Source organism: Grampus griseus, assembly GCF_964374135.1.
Source record: "Grampus griseus genome assembly, chromosome: 3".
Taxonomy (NCBI): Eukaryota; Metazoa; Chordata; class Mammalia; order Artiodactyla; family Delphinidae; genus Grampus; species Grampus griseus.
Genome location: NC_139019.1, coordinates 26,166,600 through 26,194,412, shown reverse-complemented (window position 1 = coordinate 26,194,412; position 27,813 = coordinate 26,166,600). Strand labels below are relative to the sequence as shown.

The 27,813-nt window shown below is 45.7% G+C and overlaps 1 protein-coding gene across 1 annotated transcript in view; it reads right to left on the bottom strand.

Annotated features, from left to right (window-relative positions):
- Positions 1-27,813, bottom strand: part of PDZD2 (PDZ domain containing 2) — a gene marked incomplete at its 5' end in the record, with an annotated part of 239,749 nt that overhangs the window by 72,039 nt on the left and 139,897 nt on the right. The window contains 4 exons of the mRNA XM_082650455.1: positions 8,763-8,918; positions 13,915-14,047; positions 17,038-17,180; positions 26,283-26,772. Of these exons, the coding sequence (XP_082506581.1) occupies positions 8,763-8,918; positions 13,915-14,047; positions 17,038-17,180; positions 26,283-26,772 (922 nt within the window). The remainder of the gene's footprint in view (positions 1-8,762; positions 8,919-13,914; positions 14,048-17,037; positions 17,181-26,282; positions 26,773-27,813) is intronic.

Below are 27,813 nucleotides of genomic sequence, written 5' to 3'. Positions count from 1 at the left end.
GGAACATCTAAATGCACTGAGATCTACTTGGGGAAGTCTAAGATGCTGAGGGGAAGGAGAGGGTAGTTCACAGCTAGGGACGGTGGAGAGAAGAGCATACAACCCGTGGGAATTATGGATCAGTACGATTTCCTGCCTGCTTTGGGCTGTCGGTGGGAATAATACAGCTTCTGCAATAACCACACCAGTCCATATACCAGGAACTGATGTCTGCGAAGGCAATGACAGCCAAGGTCTGCAAGCAAGTCTGTGTTCACAAAGGATGCAGAACGGGCTCGGGGGTCTGTGCTTCCAAGTTTCCCACAAGCAGCACAACCACCATAGCTTCTCTCCCTGCGTCCCAGACTGCAGCAAGGAGGAAGGTATAGTTGGGGGCCTAAAAGCTCCTCTTATCTCAAAGCCATGCACAGATTGGTCCCTGGGCTTCATCCAGCTCCCAGCCAGGAGACTCTTAGGGACCCTGCCACTTTGGGTCACGTCTGGAAGTTGCCATGTGGCTAACAAAGGTGTGTGGTCGAATTGGCTGCTTTACAGTGGCCACCATCTTTCAAAGGTTTGCTTTTTAAAAAGCATCAGAATCACCTGGGAAGCTTCTGAAACTAGACCCCACTCAGATCTGCCAAACAGGCCTTCCAGCGTGGCACCTGGGGATCAGATGATCAGCCTAAACCGTACCCTCCCTGTGCATTTTAACATACACGAGAGCAGGGAGCTACCTGTGTACATTCACGCGTCTGCTACACACAGCTCTTCCCCTCACGTGTTTGAGATGCGTTCATCTTTTCCTTCCAGGCCCTTCTGCTTTCCCCTCGCTGCTGCCTTGGCTATAACATGACTTATCCAGGGGAACAAGTTTGCTCTCAGCAGAGCTCAGCGATCTTCTCTCTCACCAAGGATTTCTAGCCTATAAAACAGCAAGTATAGAGCAGCCAACCCCCAAGGTTCCTGGTGGCCCTGACCCTGTATATGACTATGTACCAGAACCTGCATCTTGAGACTCGAGGTTCCATGCTGTCTTCCCTGGGGCCTTTTTGGCTAGTCTTTTCACCGACATTCCACCTACTACTTCACCAACTCCCTGGGGATAGTCAATCCTTTGTTGTGGTTGATTTGTTAAAAGTTCCCTTTTCTAAGTTCCCTTTCTAGCTGCTAGCAGCTCTGGAAGCTTAACCAAACAGAAAATAGGAAATCTACTTAATGAGGTGGTTCCACTGATGTCCTATTTTAAGGGAAGGGATGCTGTTCTCCCAGTGCTATACTTGGAAAAATGATCTTATATACAATGATATTTGTATACCAGATGGAAACTCCCAAAAGGGAGAGGCAGATACAAACAACGAATGCCCACTATGTGCCATGCCCATTTAAAATTCGTGGTGTGCAGGGCAAGGCGGGCAAGTCAATGGAAGGTAACTAAGCCTTTTGATGAGGGGCATGCAGGAGCATTAAGGAGTGAGAGAGGGCACATTGACCGTCCACCTTTCTGCCCACCTGTCCAACCATCCATAATACATATTGAGAGCCAACTGTGAGCAAACCTGACAGGAGCCCTGGCCCCGTGGATTCTCTACTCATGGGGAAGATGATGGTAAGCAAGCAGTCATATGTATAAATATGTCTTTACAGTCTGTGTTAAGGGTCACGAAGGAAAATACAGTATGTATTACAGGCATGAAGGATATGTGTGTCCAGGAAGACTTCCTGGAGGAGGTGAGTCCTAAAGTTAGATAAGTAGAAAGTGGAAGCCCAAGGAGAAGGAAAGACTTCCTGACCCACGAGCAGATGGAAGACGTCTCTAAGCAGTGGCTGCCACTACCCTGTGCTCAGAGGGACCCTGAGATGCAGCAGCAGAGCCCACCTGTGCCCATATGGGCAGCCTGTCTTAACACCCTCCCCTCGAGGCTTTAGTAAAGAACATTTGCTCCCCTTACAAAAAGCTCGGGGAGTCCTGAGCCAGTGTCTCTCTGCATTAATAGTTTTACTCTGTGAAGACCTGATTTTTCAGTCAGACACTGGGACCTTCCTGTTTTAACAGTAATCGCAAGTTTACACTCTTGGTGCTCTCTGTTCCTTGCATTAGCCTCTAAGTTCGATTCACCAGAAAAATCTAGCTCAGGCCCCAAACAACAGACAATCCCACACTCTGACTTCACCAGCAATGGCACCCTCAGACACGTCACTGCAAGCCCTCAGTGCCCAGGCTCTTTACCACGTATTCAATCCAAATAAAACACAAGAGAGCCTCTCCTTTCTCTCCGCATATAGATGGACATCTACCCCCAGAATGTTGCCTTTTCCAAAAGACTGTGATTCAGGTTCCCACACCTCAGGGTTAAGCCATCAACAAACGAAGAATCAAACACCAACATCAGACTTACGGAATCATAAGATCCAGTTTGGCTTTTCTTTTCTCCTTTTGAGAGGTGAAGTCCTTTATTCCTTCTTAAACCCTAATAACCTCAAAGTTCTCCAAGATTTTCCAAACCAGTGATTCCAAAAATGTTAGAACTGATTCCCTTGATGCCAAAGGAAACCGGATACAGGTCTGCTGATTGATGTGCTAAACAAAATCTTCCCAGCTGAGCTTCGACAATTGCAGATTTGGCAACAACAATCATTACTTCCATTTTTGTTCTGTTTTTGTTAGATATATAAAAAGGGAAAGACAGGTTCCTAATCACTCAAGAGGTATCACCCATTCCACATCCTGTTATATTAAAACTCTTCTTCCTCTCTTCATTTTAAAAAGAGCCACTCCCTCACAAGGCCAGATATTTTTTTTTCCTTAAAAACCTCATTTAAAAAAAGATGAACTAGATACAAACTATTATATGTAGGATGGATAAACAACAAGGTCCTACTGTATAGCACAGGGAACTGTCAATATCCTGTGATAAACCATAATGGAAAAGAATATGAAAAAAAATGCATAGCTGAGTCACTTTGCTGTGCAGCAGAAATTAACACAACACTGTAAATCAACTATACTTCAATAAAATTAATTTAAAAATAAATGAACTATAATTATCTACACTTGAGAAAGGATACTCACTTTTTTCAATAGCTACTAATAATGCCTGTGGCACTCATTTTATTGGAGGGCTCTAAAGTTCTCAAATGTTAGCCTTAGTCCAAATCACCGGGAAGGCTTATTAAAAAAATTTTTTTAGATGCCACCTCGGAGTTTCTGATTTAGCAGGTCTGGGGTGGGACCTGAGGATTTTTATTTCTAACAAATTTCCAGGTGATTCTGATGCTGCTGGTCTGGGGAACTTTGAGAACCACTGTTCTACAGATAGATTTATGATTGAGAAATACGTACTGAGTATGTATTGAATAGAAGGTACTTCATTGGATACTGGGGGTCCAACGAGGTATACCTGACTTCAAAAGTTTATAAATGTTAAGTATTTTCTTTCTTCTCCCAAAAAAGATATGTAGCAACAAATAAATAGAAAACAGCAGATGCTAAATGCCAGGTGAGCAGTGATTAGTAGATTTGGGAGCGCGCCAGGGAGGGCTGTGTGCGCACACATGCACGGTGTGTGTGTGTGTGTGTGTGTGTGTGTCTGTGTGTTTAGGGCTGCCAGGAGCATATACAAGAGGAAAGGCAGCACAGGCAGGCTGGAGCCAACGGCTCCACGTTAAGGAGTTGTGATTGTAACTTCAGTGTGATTGAGACCCACTGAAGGACTTTCAACGAAGTGACATGGTCAGATTCTCACTTAAAAATTGTCACTGCAGAGCAGAAGACAAAGTGGAGAAGAAAGCCTTGAGAAAGAATGGCCAATCGGGCGGATGGGGACCACAGTCGGTATGGGGGAGGGGACTAGACTCAGCTATTTCTGAGACCAGGCTGGCAGTCTTGGAGATGGGGATGTCTGTGGAAGGTGGAGGGAGGGCCCCCCTCCTCCCTCTGAAGCCAGACCCCCCTGAGATGGCTGACAATCACGCACATGCCTGTGGGATTTCCCCGACCCATCCTTGTTCCCTTTTTCTTGCCTCTGCCCCTCACACTTGATGTTCACCACATGGTTCTATTCTAAGCATGGCCCGAGCTCTTCGAAAGGAAAACCTCGTGGCTGTTTCCTGTAGCCGTGGAAAGATAACTCACAAGGGTGCTCATGGCAGATCCTGAGTGTCTGTATTGCTTTTGCTCCACCTAAGCGCTTGGAGCGTCCACGACTTACAGGTGCAAGAAGAGTCCAAGTCAGAGCGGAACTCGGCTGCAGGTTGAATCATTATCATCTGGGAAGTAAAAGGCTTTGTGACTTAGCTGATTAAAATAGTACCAGGTTTCTTTCGTTTAAGTGGTTTGATAGTGTTTAAGAATTATAAAACAAAGAGTCTTGGATTGTAAACACAGAACTGAAACATTTCTTTTTCTCAGTTGTTCAGCACCTCTGGAAGACCCAGCAGGGCAGACCCTGAGCAGATTGTGAAGGTGGGAAAATGTCGTGTGCCCACTTCCTGGCCCTGCAGGGCTCTGGCTCACACCCGGGTCGTCTGGCTTGAAACCAGAGCTCAAGAGAATGGCTGAGAGATGGTGGGCGTTCAGGCAAGGGTGACGAGCCAGGGAAGAAGCCCGGGGTCCCCTCCTCCATGATGCTTTGTGAGGGGGGTGCAGTGGAAGGTGAAGTGGGGCCAGGTGGTGTCCGGGGCACACAGAAGGCAGAACTAACTGTCAAAGCAGGCTGAGTGCTGGTTTCTCCACCGACGATAGCGGGTTTGGGATCTGCGTACGAGAGCTGGGGGTGACGGGACGGAGAAACCCAAAAGTACGGCCCTGAAGCGTGTGTACTCGTGGGGGACGATTGCTCGGAGTCATTTGTTTCTCCTTAAAGGCAACCTAAAATTTCCCAAATAAAGTGTGTGATGATGGAATGCACTGAAATTCCTTTGGCAAAATTGTGATAATAAGCATACACAACAATATGTGATTAACTGGCAAACTTTTTAAAGATAATGTTATTGGTGATGATGGGACCCGGGCACTGCTGGAAGTGTAAATTAGTAAATAAGCACTTCTACTGCTACAAGCTATCTAAGCAAATAAGAAAATGAAAAACGTGCACAGAGCTACATGGACAAACATGCTCTGTACAGAATTCTTTATAATTTTTAAAATTAAATATATGTGTGACTGATGTAAATGGAATTTCTGGTAGAAAATTAGTAAAATAAATTACGGCATATCCATGTTATAAAATATTAGCCATTACAAATCATATTTCAGAAGACCCTTTAATGACACGGGGAAATGTTCAGGATCATATCATTAAGACCATAGCAAGTTCCACAAGTATGTTAATATAAGGTCAATTAAAAATATATATATATGTGCTTAAGAAAAAAAAATCAAGTAGAAAGGCATAGCAAAATGTTAAAGACGGCTATCTTTGAACAGGAGGATTGTGGGTGATTTGTATTGTCTTTTGCAGGTTTTTGGGGGTCAAACAACCCATTTATATAGTGGAAACATTACTTTTGGAACCAGAACAACTCATTTAACTTATAATTTAAATTATAATACATTTATAAAAAACGTGATAAATTTATAAAAGTATAGTAAGTTTAAATTTAAATAAAAACATGTAACACATTTAATAAATGTAATGGCCCATTTATTAGAGCAGTATTTAGTGTAAAAAAATTCCTAGACAAATAATTCCTTAGATTTTTTTGCAAGAGATTATGAATTATGAGATTAAAAAATATATGCAGACTATAACCTCTCTACAGACTACTGTGCCACATTACTGGCTCTGGGCTTTCTCAGAGGAGGTGCAGGTATGTTGCAGAGTTTTCCTCTCTTTAAATCCAGAGCTTACTTAACTCTCCATTGAAAACTGGCTGAGCTGGGCAGGGCACAGCTGACGAGCAGCGGGATCTGTTCAGCAGGGGCGAGCTCTCCAGACTGTGGGCATGTGAGGGGAGAAGTTGTGGGCTGGAGCCGGGCTGGAGAGCCATGTCTGGTTAGAAAGGTGGGAATAGCGGAGTCAGGCTGGAGTTGAGAGGTCTGCTGGCTGGACTGCCACACACTCCATTCCCCTTCTGTACAGAGGGTGACTGCTGTACCAACAGAGAACGGCAAGGGCAGGGGAGGTCACAGGGAGGAAGGCTGGGTAGACTCAGAAAGATCGTGGCCTCAAAGGATGGGTGGACAATAGTGGGAGAAGAGACACATGATGATCAGCCTGTTCGAGGCTTATCCAGAAAACGTCTCTGCAGGTCATTCCTATAGGGGCTGGAACGTGGCTATTGCCCCATCAGCCCTCTGAGGCTGCCGTGATACAGTCAGCTACGAGCCAGGGGTGTAACTGTAATGTTTATGGTGGATAAATCTAGTTAGATTTTGTTGTCATTTTTTCATTAGTTTTCAATGAATGCTTGTCCTGTTGTCTGCTTCTCAATTTATTTAGTTATTTATAACTCAGCACTAGATGTACTGGCTACATTCTAGGGATTCACTGGGAACTCAAGGCAGTCATCGCATTCCTACATCTCATGGAGTTCACAGTTGGACGAGAGAAACAGATTTTAATCAAATAATCACAAATCTAAATGTAACAAGCAGTTCAGGGGAAAGCCATATGGTCTTGGTATGAGAGCTAAGAGATTTAATATAGATTGGATATATTCTGGAAGTTTCTCTGAGGAAGTAACACTAAAGGATCCAAAAGATGAAATGGAGACACAGACAGAGAGATCAAACATATGGACACCAAGGGGGAAGGGTGGGGTGGGATGAATTGGGAGATTGGGATTGACATATATACACTATTGATACTATGCATAAAATAGATGACTAATGAGAACCTACCATGTAGCACAGGGAACTCTACTCAACACTCTGTGGTGACTTAAATGGGAAGGAAATCCAATAAAAGAGGGGCTATATGTATACATATAGCTGATTCACTTTGCTGCACAGCAGAAACTAACACAACACTGTAAAGCCACTCTACTGCAGTAAAAATTTAAAAAAAAACCCCAAACCAAAAGTGAATTGGAGTCAGTCAGGCAAAGAGGATTCCAGAGAGACAGAACAGCATGTGCAAAGGTCCTACGGCAGATAAATGTACGGTCATCATGAAGGACTGCAGGACGGGCAGTGAGCTTGGTGTGAGGTGAGGCCCAAGAAGTGGGCAGAGGTCAGTCAGGGAGACAGTGGAGGTCATGACCATTAGTGTGGTTTCTATCCTTACCAAAAGTAAAATTAAGGGAAAAAGTAAGGAAAAAGTGGCTACTGAATGGTGTCATAATACAGAGGCGGGAATAATCACACAGCTGTCTCTAAACTGTTTACTTTAACCCCATCCGTTCAGCTCTGATCGACTTGCTTTATAGGTTAGTCTTCTGAGAAAGCTTTCCTTTGAGGGAAAAGCTGTTGGAACCGTTTTTGAAATCAACAATGGGCCTGTACAAGACCTCTGGGAAAATTACAAAAAGTACCATTTCTTCAAGACGTTTTCCTTCTTTTACTGGAAAATTGTCTTAACGTACTGATTTTGTTCGAGCAAAACTCTTTACTGCCATCTTCCAGAAAACTGTGCTCATAAACATAAAAGCCTATGAAGTTTACGATGTAAATGGTGCTCCCTTAGATGTGGCACCTTTGTGCAGTCCACAATCTGCACCACCATACTCAGTGGCCCTGGAACTCCCGTGATCATAAAGAAAGGGGAAAAGTAACTTTTTCTTCCTTAAATTCAAATAGCATATCATGTAAATGGGAAAAGAGATTTTTTTTTTGTTGTCTCCTAAGGCAGAGGTCCCCAAACTTTTGGGCACCAGGGACTGGTTTCGTGGAAGACAATTTTTCCTCGGACGGGGTGGGGATGGTCAGGCAGTAATGTGAGCGATGGGAGCAGCAGATGAAGCCTCGCTCGCTTGCCCGCCGCTCACCTCCTGCTGTACGGCCCGGTTCCTAACAGGCCGTGGACTAGTACCGGGGTTTGGGAAACCCTGTTCTAAGGCCTAATTATAAACAAATTTCCCAACACTTACCCATGCTGACTAGGTTCAGTGCTGATGGGAAGGAGTAAGGGTTCCAAATGGCAAAAAGAAAGCACCCTCCCCAGGGCTGGTTGGATGGGGAACAGTGGCTAACAAGGTTTTACACTAAAAATGACGTATCTACCAGATCTGCGATACAAAGAGGAGACCACAGAGCCGCACTGCAACCACAGCTAACCACAAGCCCTCCCGACTCTGTGCCAGACCACGCTGGGGAGCAGCCCACGAGGGCGTGAGGCATCACAGGCTGGGTAAGGAAGCGCTACAAGCCGTGGGAAAGTCCTGATTTCATGAAAACAGGGAGACACATCTATACAACTTCACCTGGATGGGTTCTGTGTTATTTTAACATGCCACTTTCAACCAGACATCTCTCAGTCTAAGTTTAAATTCACAAACGATAGTTTTCAAACACTATATCAAGAAGTAGCAATAAAACCCTTGTATATATTAGACTTCTTAGAAATTGATATACGCACTGAACTCAATACCCAATTGCTCTCGTATTTCCAGTGTCAATTCAAGTGTCATTTTTTTTTCCTTAAATAAAAAGTATTACCCTCACAGATTTTTCTGGATGATTCTGACAAAAAAATAAAAAGATGCACTCTGGTCCTCTCCCATCCCAGTCTCGACCATACTATCTATATCTATCTCAAGCTTTTATCTCTGATCCTGGCACCCATGTCTTCGGGAAGACATCACCCCAGCAGAGTAGCCCGGGAAAGCACAGGCACACTTACCGCTCCCTGGACGGAAGACGATTCAGTTCCTTCGTCCTCGTCCCCGTCCGGCTCCTGGTCTTCGTTGTCGGTCCAAGAGGACACGTCCTCTACCGAACTGGTCAGATCAGGCAAACTCTTAGATGTTAGCCTGAGGAGGTCCTCTGCAGAGCTTTCCTATGGGGACACAATGAAAGGCCCACGAGTTACCCCATGATGTCAAGGTCAAGGTAAACCTAGCTGAGTCAACTGCGGGTGGTCACGTGCTCCCAATCCAAAGCCTCTATGGAGTGCAGGTTCCACATTTCCAGGGGTGCAAGCATGGCTCACGGGCCCAGCCGCTCCGCGGCATGTGGGATCCTCCCGGACCGGGACACGAACCCACGTCCCCTGCATCGGCAGGCGGACTCTCAACCACTGCGCCACCAGGGAAGCCCCCATTTTTTTTCCTTGATGATTCTATGTTTCTTAGGTGAATGTTTCTATGCGCAATCTAATCTCCCTGAACTTAAGATCCTTCAATGCCCTCCCCTGTCTTACTTTCAGGATATAGTTTAAACTCCCTCATTGGCAGGCTAACATCAGAGATTTGGCCTCTGCCCAGCTCTCCAAACTCACCCCCCTCCATTCTCCCATCCCTTCCATTCAAGCTGTACTGACTTTCAAACACACCGGGCTCTCCCCTGCCCTGTTGCCTTTTCCACCAGCAGCTCCCCTGCCTAGACCACCCTTCCTCTCATGACTAAGGCCTCTCTGGGCAAAGCCTGAGCATCGTCTCCTGCAAGCCTTCCCGGATCACCTCTGGAGGCATTTGCCTCTCCTTTCCCCTCTAACGTCCTCTACTGTTTATCGCCTCGCTGTGTGTGTCTAACTTACTCATCTATCTCCCCTGCTTGTCTGAGAGTTCCTCAAACCATGTCTACTCAGTGCAGTGTCCCCAGGCCTAGCTCAGAGCTTAAACATCCACCATATCTTCCCCTCCCTCATTACTCATCTCACAGGCCCATGGTCATCAGAAAGAGATTAGACTGTTCAGTGAATCACTGTGGGGACTGATAATGCCTCTGCCATGAAAGCAGCCCTTGAACAACGTTTAAAGGTCAACAAAAACAGATGGAATCAGACTCCATTAAGATGAGACTCCAAAGGGGGCTTCATCAACACAGCCCTTCCTTCCTACACACAAATAAGGGCAGAATGGGTTGAGGGATGCAGGCGAGATCAGTGAGACCACGTGACAATCCCAAGGACAAATGAGGCACACACAGGAGCCCAGAGCTCTCCTGGGAAATGACACAGCACGTGAGGCCAGGGACCGGGGCTGCAGGGCTGATCTGAGGCCAGAGAAAAGGAGCAATGTGTCCTCTCCTCTTTCCCCCATACCAGCAATTTCTACAAGGAAGGAAACACCTGGAGAGTGTTGATCATCATATTCCTTGGGGGCTGACAGAAAAGAGAATAACAAAAAATACCCATCTTACACAAGGGACGTTACAAACTACTACTGAGTTGGCACCTGGTGACAATGTCGTTTGTTACTAGTTTGATGCAGTTTCCACCTTCAAGGTACCTGAAGCTCATTCATTTTAGATCAGTAATTTGTGAAACCATACTTTTAGACTTTGCCCGAGGAAGGGAAAAAGAGCTATTAATGAGAAAGTGAGTTGAGTCCTCTTCTGGGATGTCAATTCTGCTCAGCTATTAATAGAAAGCTTAAAAAAAGTGAAAGTCCCAACTGCTGAGTAAATTTCACAATAGCCACAGGATGGAATACTCCGCGGCCATAAAAAATGCTGCTCTAGAAATTTATTTCCTGATGTGGGAAGCGTTCTTATAGTATGTTACTTACCGAAAAAGCAGGTTAAAAATAATATGTAAGAACTGTATTAATAACAGATGTAATAATAAACTGGATACAATACTGTGTGATAACCATAAAGGAGCACATTTCTCCAAGTGCTCACTGTGACCAACTACATTGTTCAGAACCCTTTATAGTTCATTGAATCTTCCGAACATCCTGTGAAGCAGTTATTGATTCTCATTGTACAAGTCAGACTTCGAGAGATGTAGTAAGTTGCTCAAGATACACAGGTTTTAAAGGGCTGTGCTGGCACCTGAATGGGACGGGTGGGACTGCCTCCAGGTGCACTGCCTCCTTGTGTTTGATTCCATTTAAAAGAAAACGTGCTGTGTATTTGCACACATATATGCGTTCCTGTCTGGAAGGACACACCAGTTAGTGGAGAGTTACTGTTGGCGGTGTTACAAACATTTTATCTTCTTTTTCTTCTCTATATTTTTCTGGGCTTTCTACATTAGATATAATGAATACATATTTCTTGTTAATAAAAACCAACAGTGAAACAAAAAAGAGAGAGGGCACGAGAAAAAGCTGTATTTCTATGCATGTACTTCTAGGAATATCAGAACGAACTTGGATATTCTGAGTTTATTCATTCAACAAAAACTTTCTAAGCTCCTCTGTATACACAAATGACATATTTGTGTGGAAACGTGAGACACCGTCTCCAGAAGAAAGTAACTGCTATATCTCCAAAACAATGCCTTAAAGTTTTGTGACAAGGTGACAATTATTGCAATAATGAATTTAGATATTTTATTACTCCTATATTCAGTAAGTCAAAAGTTCTTTTTCTTTTCTCCCTCTCTTCATATATAAAGACAGAAACAAAGCCTGTGGATGACTTGGTCCTGTGGGATGAAGAAAACAAACAGATGCCCAGAGGTGCCTAAAGATTGACTTCTTGCTTCTCCTCCACGGATGAGCACCTTGGATGGTGTAGATTAAGTTCAGGAACAAACAGCAGGCAGCTGCCGTAACAGCGTACTGCCTACTTGTAAATGGAGCAAATGGGAAGGAGTCGCAACTCTGAGGACTGTGTCAGCCTTAGGGCCATAGCTCAGGACTGCTGGCCAAGAGTCAACGGATGGGAAAGCAGAATGGACACCTGTTCCTCAGCTCTGGATGCTGCTCAGCCCTACAAAGACCCCAGCAAGTGTCCCTAAATGTCCAGGCCTCTGGCAGGAACACATTACCTTTTTCTAATACCATTGACTCTGTTGTCCTTTATATCTTATGCGACTAAGGGGCAGCATGAAACTCTGAAGTCCAATGAACCCAGGATGAAACTTGCTTCTGTCACCCATTGCTTGTGTGACCTCCGGGCAAATTAATTATCCTCTTAGATTTTAGCTTCATCCTCTGAATAAAATGAATGAATGGCTCTCTCATGGGATTTAAGAATTAAATGAGATAGTAGGTACGAACTGCCTGGCACCCAGTGGAACGCAATACATGTGAGTGTCTTTCTTCCTTCAAGTCAGTGAGTGAAAATATTGGTCAGACTCCAAAATTTGTTTTCAAAAATCCCATGTGTGCCGCTTAATTACCCATGAGTGGCCCCTTTTTGTTTTTATTTTATATTTTCTTTGTGTAGTGTGTTTGTGGCTAATGGCTGACTTTGAAGAGACTTCTCTTCCTCATTTTCCAACTAGCAGGAGAAAGAAGTGAGCACAGAAATAAAGGTTTGGGGGACATGGTATACCACCTGTGCAGAACCCCTGTGCTCTTAAGCTGCAGGCTGTGGGGAGGTGGGCCGTGCAAAGATAGGACTGTGTGTGGTGTGTGCGTGCGTGCATGTGTGTGTGTGTGTGTGTGTGTGTAAGAACCAGTAATGCTTTCCAAACTCCCACCACATCTGGCCAAATGAGGAATTTGTTTCTCCTTCCCTCACAGCCTTTCCCTCCTTGCGGGATTCACCAGGCTGACCAAGAACATCCCTAGCTGTGCTCCTTCCCCACCCCTAGGGAGGGGATGCCCCACGGCATCTCTGGGAGGGGAGGGGCCTACGGATGGAGAGTGTCTCAACTCCTGCCTCCAGGGCCTCCGTGTCAGCTCTTCCTGCCAAGTCTTTGCCAAGGCTCTAGATTCTGGTTGGAAGCCTAAGGGTCTAGCTCAGGGACTTGGGGTAAACGGTATCATTTTTCAGATGGCTCAAAATACTCTCCTCATCTATTTATTAAACACTCCCCAAATAGGCAATAGACTGTGCAATCTAAGAAAGAAAATATATAAAAACCTGTAGATGCGGGGTTTAAAAATCGCATCAGGGATAACCAGGGGAAATCAGCCATCCTGTCAAGGGCGTATTGCTGCAAAGGATTAAGGACTGGGGGGCCTCACACCCGTTCTCCCCTCAGCTAGCACTGGGATACGCCCGTGGCTCCACTGCACAGGCCCCCGCGTCCTGTGGGCCCCTCCCTGGTCTCAACAGCAGCACCATCTCCTCAGACAGTGGAGCAGATCCCAGACAGCCCAGTTCCTCCCCTCTTGCCACACAGCTGGGGCATCCTGCCGCCTCTACCCAGTTCCCTAAGGCTGGCGAGATCCCGGGGAGAAAGCAGATGGGGACCCAGCACATCAGCACTACTTTTACACGCTCCGGGGGTGGGGGTGAAAGAAGTCCCAGCCCGAGGCTGGGTGACGAAGAAGTGGCAGCGAGACGGAGGGGACAGACAGACACCACTGGGGGTCAAGAACCAGGGTCCCGGCCGCACTGCCGGCGGCAGAATCAAGGCCTCCTCGAGACGGGAGCCCCCGAGGAAGCTCTGCCTCGCTGGGTCATTTGTAAAACTGAGGAGGAAGAGGGCGGGGGTGTGGCGGGACAAGCGGGGTTCACGAGGCTTCTTCCAGCACCAACACTCTGTGCTGCGAGGGGGCCCTGGCAGCCCGTAGCCTACCTTCCGGCGGGACCTGGAAGATGCGCATCTCCCGCCCCCCTCCCACCCCTGCTGTCCCACTGACTTCCACATCTCCTTGGTTTCCCCCTGGACCAGTTGCTACTCTGTCCACCCTGTCTTTCCTCCTACCCTCCCATTCTTCCCTTTTCCTTAGTCCTGTTATTGCTTTTCCATCTCCTAGCTATACCCATAAAGACCCTTCAAGGAAGGCAAGATGATTAAATGCCCTTTAGCTCAGGGTCCCTTGTGGGCTCGCACCGTAGAATCATGGCTATTTGAATGGCCCAAGGTAAAGGCAAGTACGCATATGCGTGTGTATGTGGGGTGGGGGTGGGGGTCGTACATGGGGAGGGCTCGAAACCACCGCCACCATTTAAAATATTCTACAAAACAAACAAAAACCACCTACCTTGCTGGCCACCACCAGCTGAACCACTCCAGTAGCTGAGCGAAGAATGGCCACAGCTTCCTCGTGGGAGAGCCCGACTAGTAAGTGACCATTGATTACCAGCAGCTCATCTCCTAAGGACAGTCTGCCATCCCTGAGGAAACGGAGATGGGAAAAAAAATCCCTCGTCAAAACATTCTGGGCTGGAGAAGGGCCACCTTCCTGGAGCTGGGGAGGGCTGTGAGAGGGGACAGTTAAGAATGGGCTAAAGAGGAGAAGGGACAGCTGGAGACAGCTGGGATGGGACTGCTTCATCCTTCTGTCTGCCCAGTTAGGGGAGTGACGGGCTTCACGATTTCAGATGGTCGTTTAGTAACAAAAACCATCTCAAGTTACCACCCTATCCCACATCAACGGCAACGAAACGTCTTCCATCCAAGTGGAGATGTGATAGAGGAACCGAGACCCCAAGGCTTTCGGGGTCATTCTTCTCTCTAGTCCTACCTGCCACCCTGCCCTTGAGGCCGAGTCATCATCTGAGTCTCAGCTGAGCCCCAAAAGAGCGAAGGTAACCTAAGCTCACCAGGGATCCTTCTCTAACCCACGTTCCTCTCTCTTCCTAGGTGACACACCCTTGCCCAGATTTCCTCTGCGGCACCCGTGGCACTACACCATGTGTGTCTGTAACCCCGCCCCCAAGAGTTACAGGGCCTCCAGGGTGAAGTCTCACAATGCCTCCTTCTTCTTTGTGTCCCTACCGCCAAGCTTCATAAGCAGAAGGATGAACAGAAAAATGAACAAAGAAACTGCCTAAGTTACTGCTTGCTGTTGTACGTATCAGACCTGGTGTACCACACAGGCGTACAAACATGTTCTATTTCTTTATTTCCTTTAAATTAAGTGAACGACCTGGAGTTTCCTTCCCACTGGGCTGGCAGGAGGCCCAGTCGTCACGGGGTCGGCCTGCCCTACAGTGGGTCAAGGGTGGCAGACTGTTACAGAGCACCAGGCAGGTCCCGTCAATCACGGTGGGTTAACAGTGTGGGGCTTCCAACTGAGCCTCCAATGGCCTGGTCTCCCATGATCCCAAAGCAGTCAGAGGCTTTTCATCTCCATCGCTAAATATGGGATGGGAAATCTGGTGAGGCTGAGAGACCCAAAGCCCAGGATTCCACCATCCCCTCTGAAGGCTTTGCATCGGCATCCAGGATTGGCTGGGACCCATGCTTGTCTCCAACACTCCCAGATTCACCCCGCTCTGTTTCTCTCTAATCTATGGACTCTCTCCTCCTTGCTTTGTTTCAATGAATTGACCAAGTTCTCTATCCTCCCCCCCTTACCAGTCCCTCTCTGTGTCCTCTAAGACATGCATCATAATCTTTTCTATGAATCTAGGTTTTAACAGAAGACAGGCGGCACCAGAGACTCTGAGAACCTCTGCTTTCTGTTCTTCAAAAATCCCTAAAGCAGAGAAAGGCTAAGAACCCCGGGCTGTTGCTCAGGATGGAAAGAGAATGGAAGAGGAAAACCACAGAGAACAAGCAAACTGGACCGTCAAAGAGGTATGTGGGTGGGCACTCTGGAGGAGAGGGATTCAGGAATACAGGAGAACGTAGTGGTTTGGGCCAGCGTCCCTGGGCTTACTTCTCCACACCACCATCAAGATCACCTCTGTCCCTGTTCCTTTTTAATCCCACATTTCTCATCTCCAGTTATTAACTAGAATGCCCCACATATAAATTAAATACCCAGACACACACACACACACACACACACACACACACACACACACACATCTAAGCTAAGGCTGTAAGAAAATGGTGAGACCCACTAGAAATAGCTCACATGGAAAATAGGAAAGAACAGTTCTATATAAGCTCATCTCTGAGCACAGGAATTTCCTAACTGCCAACTTTCCAAAGACAGACTAGAACCTGAAACCTAGGACTAATGGGAAAATGGCTATCTCATGCGAGTTCCTTAAAGCATCCATCATTTGGGAAGTGTAACGATGCTCTTCTGCATACAAACTATCTAAGGTCTTAATCTTTCAATAATTACTGCCACCCGGATAACTGACACCTGCAGTTAATCTTATTTCTACTTGAGTTATCAGGATCGTACTCTCTACTTAGGGGACTGATGAGCATGAAACGCTTTGATAGTTTGTGCCCTGGTCCTCTCTTTGGTATTCTATTCCTCAGACTAAATACTTCGAGCTCCTTCAACTGTGGCTCATGAGATCCATTTCTGAGAGCTCCCTCGGTCTGGAGCAGGCCAATACTGCTCTGGTTTGCCAACTCCCCCTTAGTGTCAGGGTACCTGGACTGAACACTGATTCCAGACTAGATTCACCTCCCTCATCAGTGAAACTCTACCTTTATCCACCTACTGTATATGTATGGACATCCAACATATATACGCGTCCCACTGTGCTCTGCAAACAGTAGACGCCCTATGTATACAGAAGCAATTAGCTACATGGCATTAGCTTACATTTGGGGACGGCTACATCCCTCTAACTCAACATGGACTTCTTCTTTGACATGCTCTGCCTAAGCACTGTCCCTCTTCCTACTTCAGATGACTGTTCAGTTTAAAAAAGAAGCTTTACAGTGTGAATTGTTTTCAGGTCACAAGGAGAAAATTCACATTTATTTTTCCCCCGCCACATCTGCACGGCAGAGACACACATATCTAAGTGTGGATCAAATCTGGATAGACCCGACGAATCCAGACACGGCACACGAACTGTGGTCACATTTAAACCCCATCACTTTCCCAAGTCATCAGCCACAGTCTCATGGGAGTGACGATGTCAGGGATGTGGTGTTCCAATGCGTGGATAAGGAACCACGTGTCACAAACATCCCGAAAGTCAGGAGAAGTAACATTCACTTGACACTCAAACTGGATTAGAAAGAAATCTAATCTTCCTTCATGCTGTGGCAGAGCTGGCAATAGCCCCAGCAATGAACCACTTCCTGTGCTCAGAGGGGTGTTTAATTAGAACCACTGGTGCCCGATCTCCTCCCATGCTCCAGCATCATCCTTGTAAACTGTAATGCCCAGAGTCCCGGCACCCGGGGGAAGGGAAGGGGGGGGAAGACAAGGAGGCAGAGAAAGGGAGAGTTATCTAGTCACCTGTGAGCGGCACCTCCTTCCTTCACTTGGGTGACAACGATAGCGTGAGGTGAGCGCTTTGATCCTCGGCCTCCACTAACCTGAATTCCCAGCCCATCCGATTCTTTAAGCAGCTCCATCTTCCATATCCGGCCAACTTCCTCCTTGGAAGAAAAAGTGAGCAGAATGTGAAGTATCTGGACAGACACGCACCATTGTCAAAGGAGAGGGGACCGGGGAGGTCCAGCCAAGTATTCACTTGTCGACAGATATCGCAGGGGATCACCGATGAGAAAATTCTGTGGGTTGGACCAAAGTCTCGAGCTGGCAGTGCTGCCCAAAACAACCTTCTGTGATAATAGGAGTGTTCTCCTTCTGCACCATCCAAAAGGAGTCACCTGCCACAGGTGGCTACCGAACACTTGAAGTATGGCTGGTGGCAACGGAGACACTGAATTTTTCATTTCATTTCATTTTAATTAAATTTAATTAGCCATCTGTGGCTAGTGGTAATGACATTGGACAGCACAGCAAAAGTGATTTGCGAATTTCCTGACCAGGGTCCTGTTAAGTAAAGCTTTTCTGCCTGGAACCCAGGTACCACTACGTGTGTAAATACTGGCTGTGCCTGGGTTCCTTTTATTTACAACGGCTACTAATTGATAAAGGAGGATGAAAGGAAGACAGAGCTAGGTCTTGGTGCCAGGAGACTTCAACTAGTTTGAGCCAAGCTCTGCCACTTGGTACTTACGAAAGTCACATAAGGCCTGAATACCTCAGTTTCCTTGCCTTTAAAGGGACTTCCCTGGTGGTGCAGTGGATAGGACTCGGTGCTCCCAGTGCAGGGGACCCAGGTTCGATCCCTGGTCAGGGAACTAGATCCCATATGCATGCCACAACTGGGAGCTCGGATGGCGTAGATGGGGAGCTGACGAGCTGCAACTGAGGAGCCCTGGAGCCACAACTAAGGAGCCCGGCTGCTGCAGCTGAGACCTGGTGCAACCAAATAAATATTAGAAAAACCCCAAAACAAACAAAAAAAACATATAACTCTTTAAAAAAATAATAAAGTGGGGTTAAGTATTAACACTTCCAGGGCTGGTGTTAGGATTAAAGGAGATATTTATGGAAACAGGCAGCAGTGCTCCTGATATCTAGTAGATACATAATAAATGTTGATAGGTAACCACGTATGACTTACACATGCATATCATATATGTTAAAAACATAATATTGAATTGAATCTCAAACTTCTTTAAAATATATGAATGAGATCTTGGGTAGGAGAAACCAAAACAGGAAATTCACCGATGAATTTGTGATCAACTTCCGCACACGCTGGTCAGTATACTCTTTTTTTTTTAATTAATTAATTAATTAATTTATGGCTGTGTTGGGTGTTCGTTTCTGTGCGAGGGCTTTCTCTAGGTGCGGCAAGCTGGAGCCACTCTTCATCGCGGTGCGCGGGCCTCTCACTATCGCAGCCTCTCTTGTTGCGGAGCACAGGCTCAGTAGTTGTGGCGCACGGGCTTAGTTGCTCCGCGGCATGTGGGATCTTGCCAGACCAAGGCTCGAACCCGTGTCCCCTGCATCGGCAGGCAGACTCTCAACCACAGCGCCACCAGGGAAGCCCCAGTGCACTCTTTAAATGAATTTAAAAATGCTTCAACAACTATAAAAATCTATCCCTTTTACTTTATTTATTTATTTAGGCCACACCACAGGGCTCGTGGGATCTTAAGTTCCCTGACCAGGGATTGAACCTGCGCCCTCGGCAGGGAAAGCGCGGAGTCCTAACCACTGGACCTCCAGAGAACTGCCAAAGATCTATCCTTTTCAAAAACTAATAAAGGTGTCTAAATCCTCTTGACTGCTAGTAGCTTTTCTGCTCTGGTTTATTCTCCATGTGACTCCGTATTTCACTCCAAGGACACAAACATACACCCACTGCAAAATGTTTGATAATTGGCTGCTCAGAGAAATGAAAGCAAAAGCTTCTAAAGTGATTTATTTGGGAGTCTGACTTTAGGCTCGTCCCAAAGTCCTTGCTGGCTCCAGGTATACAGGTAGGGGTCACAATGCATTCCTCAATTTATAAAAGAAAAGCTATGTGTTTTTCTCGTTCATCGTGAAGGTCCAACGGAACTGTTAAGGTCCAATACAGACAAAGCCAGCATCTCCCTAAAAATAGGCAACCTGCCCATTCAAGCTGCTTGCAAAAGAGGAAAAATGTGAAGCATTTAGAAAATCCGAAATGCATACTGTCAGCAACTAAAATGCAACGGTAAAAAAAGCAGATGTTGAACGGTCACTAATGTGCAGCAACAGGAACGCCTAGGGAAATTATTGCCAGACAGAGACCTGTGGGGCCCTACACTTCTCACCCAGCGCAGCTCACGGGGGCTCCACGACTCCAACAACATGCCATGGTGCCAGCTGTCTCCTCCATCCACTGACCACAGGCCCACGAAGCCTGTCTGGCCAAATGTAACTGCAGAAGTCACTGGCGTTTCTCCCACAGTAGTTCATGAACTTGTCAACGATCCCTACACCATCCCATCGTCTCACTTTGGACTCCCTGGGTTTTGGTTGGTTGCCTCTGACCTCTGGAACACCTTTCTCTCTTTCCCATTCAGAAACAGCCTGCCTGGCCTTCAGAGTCTCTCACAGTTCCACGACTTCCAAGAAGCCATCCTTGAGAATCAGTGCTACCATGAGATAGCAACCTTCAGTGCTTCCACTACACGAGACCCTGTGGCTATCGGAGGACTCAGAAGAGAACAAAGGCGAGGTGCTCCGGTTAGCTGTTATCCCGACGTGCTGGGCATCCCACACTGGCACATGGGCCAGCCCTGTGGCTGCTTCCCTGGGCCTCACGGTGCAGGTAACAAATGAGAGTCGACGGTGGCTTGACTTTTTTCCTTGGAAGACATGCCATGGCTCCTGTGGTCTTGAAGATGTGAGACAGTGTTTCTCCCTCTCCCAGTACAGAAAATCTGTAGAACTCTTTCCCAAGAACAACACGGACCATTATGAGAGCCCAGAAATAAGAAAACCCCTTTGGTTTTAGCCCAAATTAGTTAAAACCTACCCATCCCTATTACTAGCTACACCACCATTTTCTCCCGTCCTACCCTCCTTTTGCTAAACAGAACATGTTAAGTATGGTTCACAGAGGATGTGACAATACTAGATACAGTTCTTTCTGATTTTTAAATGCTTTAGAAATAGTACTTGTGACAAGAAACATGCAAAACTACATTCATGGGGAAAGAAGAATGGCCTAAATGTTGACCCTGACAGAGGAGTTAAAGACAAGAGCACCCACACGCCCACTCCACACCCCCGCCCCTGCCCAAGACGCACACAACTAGTTAAAAGCAAAACAAAAACAAAACACATCTAATAGAATATGTGTTTACACATACAGCCCCCAACTACACTAGTCTAGAAACAGCTTTTCTTTTATCCAATAATATGATTTTCCCTCGACAACAGAGTAGAAACTATAAGGGGAGAATTCAAAGAAAATGATGCAAATTTCCTCACCCTGGAATTTCTTGATCATCTAATGACGGAGCTCTGAGGAACACAAAGAGAGGCAGAAACAGGAAGAGGCAGATGTTATCGGTCTCAATTGTACAATTGTCAGTAGTAAATCTAGCTGCCTACAGCTGAAAGCAGCGTCCAGTTAAAAATAAAATCAGTGTCTAAAGTTTATTAGCCTAAAGCTGGCACTGGCCAAAAACCAACAGGCCAACTTAAAAACAATAAATATCAAGTATATTTCCAACTGCCTCCTTACAATTCCACTTAGGTATCCACTACACACACCAGTAGGGTCAAAACAGTACTCTCCTTCTTTCCCATCTCAGTGGGAATAGCAACATCATCTACTCAAGCTTAAGAGGATATGCAAACCCACAACCCACGAACTGTCTTTGATTTATCCTTCTATTTCCTACACCTAAACCATGAGTGAGATCTAAATGCTCTATTTGCAAAACAGATCCACATTTATCTACCTCTGCTTTTCTTCCCTGACACCACCCTTGTCAAAGCCACCAGCATCTTTAGCTTGGGTTATCACAATGGCCTCCAATCTGGTCTCCCTTTTTATGCTTTACCTCTCACAAACCACTATTATCCATTACGCATCTAGGGTAAATGTTAACAAATATATATATATATCACGATGCACTCAGCTTAAACCTTTCGACAGCTCCCTGCTAGACTTAGAATAAGGTCCGCAATCTTTGCGATGGCGAACACGAACTTTTGTAATCGAGTCCCATCCGTATCCTCCACATCACCTCCTAGTCCTGTCCCCATCACTCACTGTGCTGCAGACTCTCTGCTCCTGGAATATTCTATCATTCCTGTCTTACAGCAGCTGCATGTGCTAGTTCCTCGCCGGAAACATTCTGCCCCCAGATTTTGCAGGGCTGCCCTTTCCTGACACTCAGTCTGTAGCTGAAACATGGCCGCTTTAATGAGGTCTTTTGCCGACAACACCCAATATCAATTTGCCCCCTGCCCATGTTACTGCGGGGCCATCTTTCACGTCACTGTTTTACTTTATTTATCGTACTTATGGTCAGCATCTAACATTCTGATTTATTTTCTTATTTATTGCTTGTGGCCCCTTATACGTGACAAATGCCGCAGGACAGGAACTTTATCTCTCATTTACAAATGGGTTCTCCAGCAGCTAGAACAGTGCCTAGCACATAACAATACTGCATAAATGTCACTGAATTAACAAATAGAGAATGTTTATCCACTAATCCTAGGGTTCTTCAAAGTTATTGAGACTGACGTTAAGAAGTTTACCCAGATGGGAGACCTCCCTGTTTGCCAATGTTCAGCGTGTGAACACAGATCCAGTTGTAGAGATGATTGAGTTCTGAAACAGATCCTGTCTAGACAGAGGGCTTGGGCCTTTGCTTCCTTTTACATTGGCTTAAAGGGCAAAGAGACTTTGTCAGCCTGTTGAGAAAAAGCCAAACCATGCAAAATTGGACGCTACGGACGTCTGTATTAATGTTGTCAGAGTGCTACCCTTTCCTGTAAACCGCCAGTTACTGTGTGAGCTCACATGTGCATCTCTTCACAAAGGCAAACAGAGGGATTTATTTACCAAAACAGGGGTGGTGCATTAAAGGGAGCGGCCTCGGCAGCATTTAAATGACCTCATCTGCTAGAACCCAAAATAAAATTTTACAACAGCATCTTTGCCCCAAATGTGAGAAGACACATCATCCAACTAGAATTTCACTGCAGTAAATGCTCTGGCTCCAGTTGCAGACCTATTTTGAGACTGTTTGCTTATCCCTTCTTACTTAGAATGATCAGTAAGAAATGAAGAAACATGTCATCATAATGTCAGAGTTGAAATCCCGTAGTCATCAGACCAAAATGCTCAGTTTGTAGGTAAGAAAACTGAAGCTTCGAGAAAGGACGTGGCAGCCTGAAGGCCACGGAGCTGGGAAGGGAAGAACCAGGGCTCTCTCAGGCCTGGGGCTGCCCCGTGCCTTCATTAATAAATAGCTACAGAGCACCTACAGGTGCAAGGCGCTGAGCTGGGACCGAGAGAGCAAAGGCTCAGAGGCAAGAGTGAGCATGGCCTTGTGAAAAAAACGAACTCAGCCAAAGACAGGGAGGAAGAAAGCAGTGAGAAATGGGGGCAAAGCGTTAATCAGGAATCAGGTGACGAAAAGGCCTCACATGCTACGTCAAGCCAAGGTATCTGGGTATTACCCCAAGGGCAAAGTGGGCCACCAAATGGGTTAAGCTTAAGCGCCATGCGTGTGTACATGTGCATGCATGCTCGCGCAGTAAGATCTGCTCTTTAGAAAGGTCCCTCTGGTTGCAGTGGGGACAGTGGGTGATGGGATGAAAGTGGGAGCAGTGAGACGAGTGGGAGATTACTGTGACCACCCAGGTGAGAAATGAGGGCAGCCTGGCCCTGACCTAAAGCTGTCGGAGGGAGCACAGAGAAGTGGAGCAGACAGAGATCCTGAAGGGAGCAGCAGTTGACAGGATTGGTGGGTGACAGGATGCGGTGTAAGGGAGAGGGCAGCGTTCCTGCTGACTCCATGATGCCAACTGTCCCAATTTGCCTGGGTGAAGGCGTTTCCCAGGATATGGAGCTGTCAGTGCAAAACCAGGGAAAGTTCTGCACAAACCAGGGCTAGTGGTCACTAGCTGAATCTCAGGTTTCTGGCTTGGGCAGCTTTGTGGATGGTGAGACCTGGAATGTTGGAGCAGGCTTGGTGGTGCGGGAAAGCAATGCATCGAGTTTCAGGCATGATATGAAATATCTAAGATTGGAGACATCCTGTACGTGGTTGGTAGAAAGCTCGAGGGCTCAGGAGAGAGGTGAAGGCAGACAGGCATTTAGGAGACATTACCATGTAGAAGGATATAAGTTCACCCAGAGACCATGGGGACTTCCTAGAAGAGGACCATCCTCCTGCTGCCTCTGCTTGATACAAACATCAGGGACCACCCAGGAGAAGCCCTCAGTGTGATTCTCCTTCTGAGTTTCACATACTTTCCTGCAGGTTCAGACCTGGGGAAGCCTTTCTGAGATCTCTACTGAACCACTTACAGGAAAGAGGTCTGGTACTGCACAGGGTGGATTTTGGGTACTAGGGTAAGACCACAAATGGACCCATAGACACACGCACCAGCTGTGAATAGACTCTCCTGACTGGCAAACGGTAGAATTCTTTTTTTTTTCATTGTTATGTGACTGAGTTTGGTTGTATTCGCTTTCACCATGCAGCATTACAAAAATACACATTATGGATATGTTGCCTTGGATGAGCAATGATCTTTACTAGACAGAGAGGAAGGAATCTTGAACTCGTTTCTAAAATTGCGTATCTATGTCCTAGGAGATCCTTGTGCTTTAGAAGATGGGCCCAACTTTTTAAAAAATTAATCTGTTCGCATGTGTATCATTACGTGTTAATACTTTACAGAAACAAGCCATTTTTTAAAAGGAGATATTTGTTAAAAGGAAATATGTTTCCTCTAGGTCCGTTAAGGCAGAACAGAATATAGAAAAAAAGTCTGAGGATTTATTTTCCTGTAAGAAATAAGAGTCTATGAAAAAGAAGTACCTGACAAATAAAAATGGTCTGAATGATTATAAGCCTTGTCTGTAATTTATTAAGTCTTTGTAGATATATTAAATCATTAAGAAAGCAGAAACGGAACAACGCTGACATGTCTAATCTCCCATTATTCAAATGGAATGGAATTTTACCCCAAGGCTTAAGAGGTAAATAGCTAATTTTTGTTTTTCTGGAAATTCCATTTTAGCATGACCTTGGGCTCGTCCTGGAGTAAAAATATAAATCTATTCATACCAAGAACCTAAGCAGACTTCTGTTAGGTCTCTTGGTCCCAGTTTGGGTGATGCCAGGGTGTGGAGGAAAGCTATGAAGGTCTATTTCTTGCCAACCCTAACGATCGCAGGTAAATGCATCTAACGAGGCCATTTCTGGGGTTGAAGAGGGTACCGAAACATCCATGCCTGAGAAGGTGTGCGGCCCATCCTGACTTTCTAAGACCAAAAGTACAATCCAGGGTCAGTCATCAGTCTATAGATTTAAAACAGTTATGAAGAATTCCAGATGTCAAGTCTCTCCTCGCTATAGGCATGGGGTTTCAAAAAAAAAAAAAAAATCCCCAAGGTAATAGATCATGGTTTGGTTTTTTTCACCCTTCATTTGTATCTTCTTGGACATTTGACCTTGAGTACAAAAACCAGGCAAAGGAACTCTGGTATGTGCAGTCTTAACATAGCCTAATCCAGAAATTCAAGTTTTTGTTATTGCCTTCAATCAGGATGAGTGGAGGATGGTATTCTCTTACAAGTCTGGTGTGGCATTTTTTCTTTTAAAATCATTCCAAATAATTCCCACTGTGTCCTCGGCCAGATGAAAACCTATTCTTTGGACTGAATGTGTGAGATTCCACCCTAAACTTCGGTACCTTAACACTTCAAAATGAACCAGTGCTACCCACTTGTCATTTTCACCTTAAGCTTTCTGCATATTCACAATCATCAGAAGAAAACAATCACATCAACATATAGTATTCATTGATAATATCATACACATTATAATATTTTTATTGCCCTTAATCCTTTTTTGCGGGAGGGGCATAAAACTGGTAGAAAACCATTAATAGAAACATTCATTTTTTTCTTCTCATTTGTTTGTAAATTCCATCCACAAATATACCTTCTCTGTGTAAGGCTCCTCAAATGAAGGAACATGGGCCCTTAAGAGAAGGATTATTTTGATTCTTCTCAACCCATTACACAGATTGGCTACAGTTGCAGAAATATGCATGCAATAGCCTTACTAGAAATTACATTCACTCCTAGGGCATCATTTCCCAGGCTGCAAAGCTGAACTCGATACTTCCTCTGTGTCCATTTTCCATCCTTCCAACTTCCTCTTTCATCCTTAGAGGGCCTCTCCTGAGTCAGAAAAGAAACCAATCAGGAACCATCTAGCTAGTTACTGCTTTGTTAGGAACCCAGAGGAATACCTGGCCAAGAGGATTCTTGGAACAAGCATGCTGACCCTAAAGAAATGTAACTTAACAAGAGAGTGTTGGTTATAACGGGGGAGACGATATGAGGCTAGAAGCGTGTCTATCACCATTCAGAACCAGACCATATCTGCTTTGCCTTTAGGTGAGCTCTGACCATCACAGCTGGATATCATAGTATCAGAGATTTCTGTGAAGTTTCCAAACTTCACTGGAATTCAGCAATATAATAATACCATCCCATGAAAATGTCACTGGTTTTGAAATGTTAAAAATAAAAGCAGATGCTTCCCTGCAGGTTGGACATCCGTCCTGTGTAATACCAAGGCTTGGATATTTATGCTATCAGTGGTCACCAGGAATTCTTGGCCTTGCAGTGGCAATTCCACTGGTGACAGCAGTGATAAATAATGATGCAGTTCAAGTACTTTATCTGGGCCTCATATGACTCAAATTATACCACAGAAGGCTTGAATTTTCCGCCTTAGGATCACTCGGCTAGCTCTTTATTTAAGTGTGATAAAATGACTTGGTTTTTTTGTTGTTATTGTCATGTCCTATGATCATTTATCTTAATAAATCTTTCAGTTTCTAAATGCAAAGTCATCTTAGATGTATTTTCCAAACCTTAAATGCAACTGCAAACAACATTTCATTGAAAATTCAGGTTCTACCACCAAGGCAAACCTTACCCGTGCCAGGCAGTCGCTGGATTGGAAGTCTGTCTTCCCAGATTTTGAGAAGCGGCGTCTGTCATTGCTTGTGGGCAGAGGGGCGTCCGCCTTTGCAATCCCTTTGTCTAATTCCGACCTCTCTAGATGGGATCCAGCCACCTCCTTGAGCGAATCTGGGCCATTTTCTAGCTCAAAAACATGACCGTTTCCCAGTTCAGGGTCCAGGCCATTGTCTAGTTCAGACACAGGGTCACTGTCCAACTCACAGCCAGCGCTGCTCCTGGATTCTTCAGTGGCTTTGTGGGTAGAAGGCCTGGCAATGACTGCAAACTTTCTTGCTCTTTTCCCCTTTTTCACAGTTCGGTCCCCCAGCTCCAAGGTAGGCGTCTCTCCTGGTTCAGAGCTGTTGCTACTGTTGCCGTTATAAGGAGAATGGACTTGGTGCTTGAAGCGGCGCAGCATGATCAGGTAGATGAAGCCGCCATTCCAGCACTGCTCAGCCAGGTAACTGCAAGGGACACAGGGGGGTCAGAGAGGGGCTGGTTAAAACCCTCCAAACATCCTCCAAGAACAACGCAACGGGTTGACACATCTGATGGCCCACACAGGACCCATGTGACTAAAGTCCTGGCCAAGTGATTGAGGCACTAAGCTTCTTAAGAGGCTGTGCACTTCACTCACTCTTTTAATCTATTTAATTGTTGATGCTAAAAATAACCCCCAAACAAACCAAAAAACCACCATGAACTGGAAATGACTCATGAGAGTACCCTACGAAGGTAGTCAGAGAAGGATTTTTCTATTAACAGAGCCAATCCTAACATATCATTAAAAAAAAAATTATTCTCCATTCACTCAACAACTTGTTACATCAGAATGATGCCAGCTTCCCATTCATAACGTTCTGATGGGATAGCACTGCGAGTCCCCAGGGGAAAATGGATGAAATAGATTGGGGGAAATGTACAGTTCTGCTCACAGGATCAAAAACTGAACTGCGGGCTTCCCTGGTGGCGCAGTGGTTGAGAGTCCGCCTGCCGATGCAGGGGACACGGGTTCGTGCCCCGGTCCGGGAAGATCCCACATGCCGTGGAGCGGCTGGGCCCGTGAGCCATGGCCGCTGAGCCTGCGCGTCCGGAGTCTGTGCTCCGCAACGGGAGAGGCCACAGCAGTGAGAGGCCGGCGTAACGCAAAAAAAAAAAAAAAAAATGAACTGCATGATGCAAACTATTATATATAGAATAGAGAAAAAACAAGGTCCTACTGTATAGCACAGGGAACTATATTCAATATCCTGTGATAAACCATAATGGAAAAGAATATGAAAAAGAATGTATATATATGAATAACTGAATCACTTTGCTATACAGCAGAAACTTACAGCAGAAATTAACACAACACTGTAGATCAACTACACTTCAAAAAAAAAAGCCACAGATTGGAAAGACCCAAAGTGGAAAAACAAAATCAATGCACAAGAGGAACCTTTGCCCCACAGCAGTTAAAGGGAAAAAAAGATGCTGAGCTGGGGGCGGGTAGAAGGGGTTGG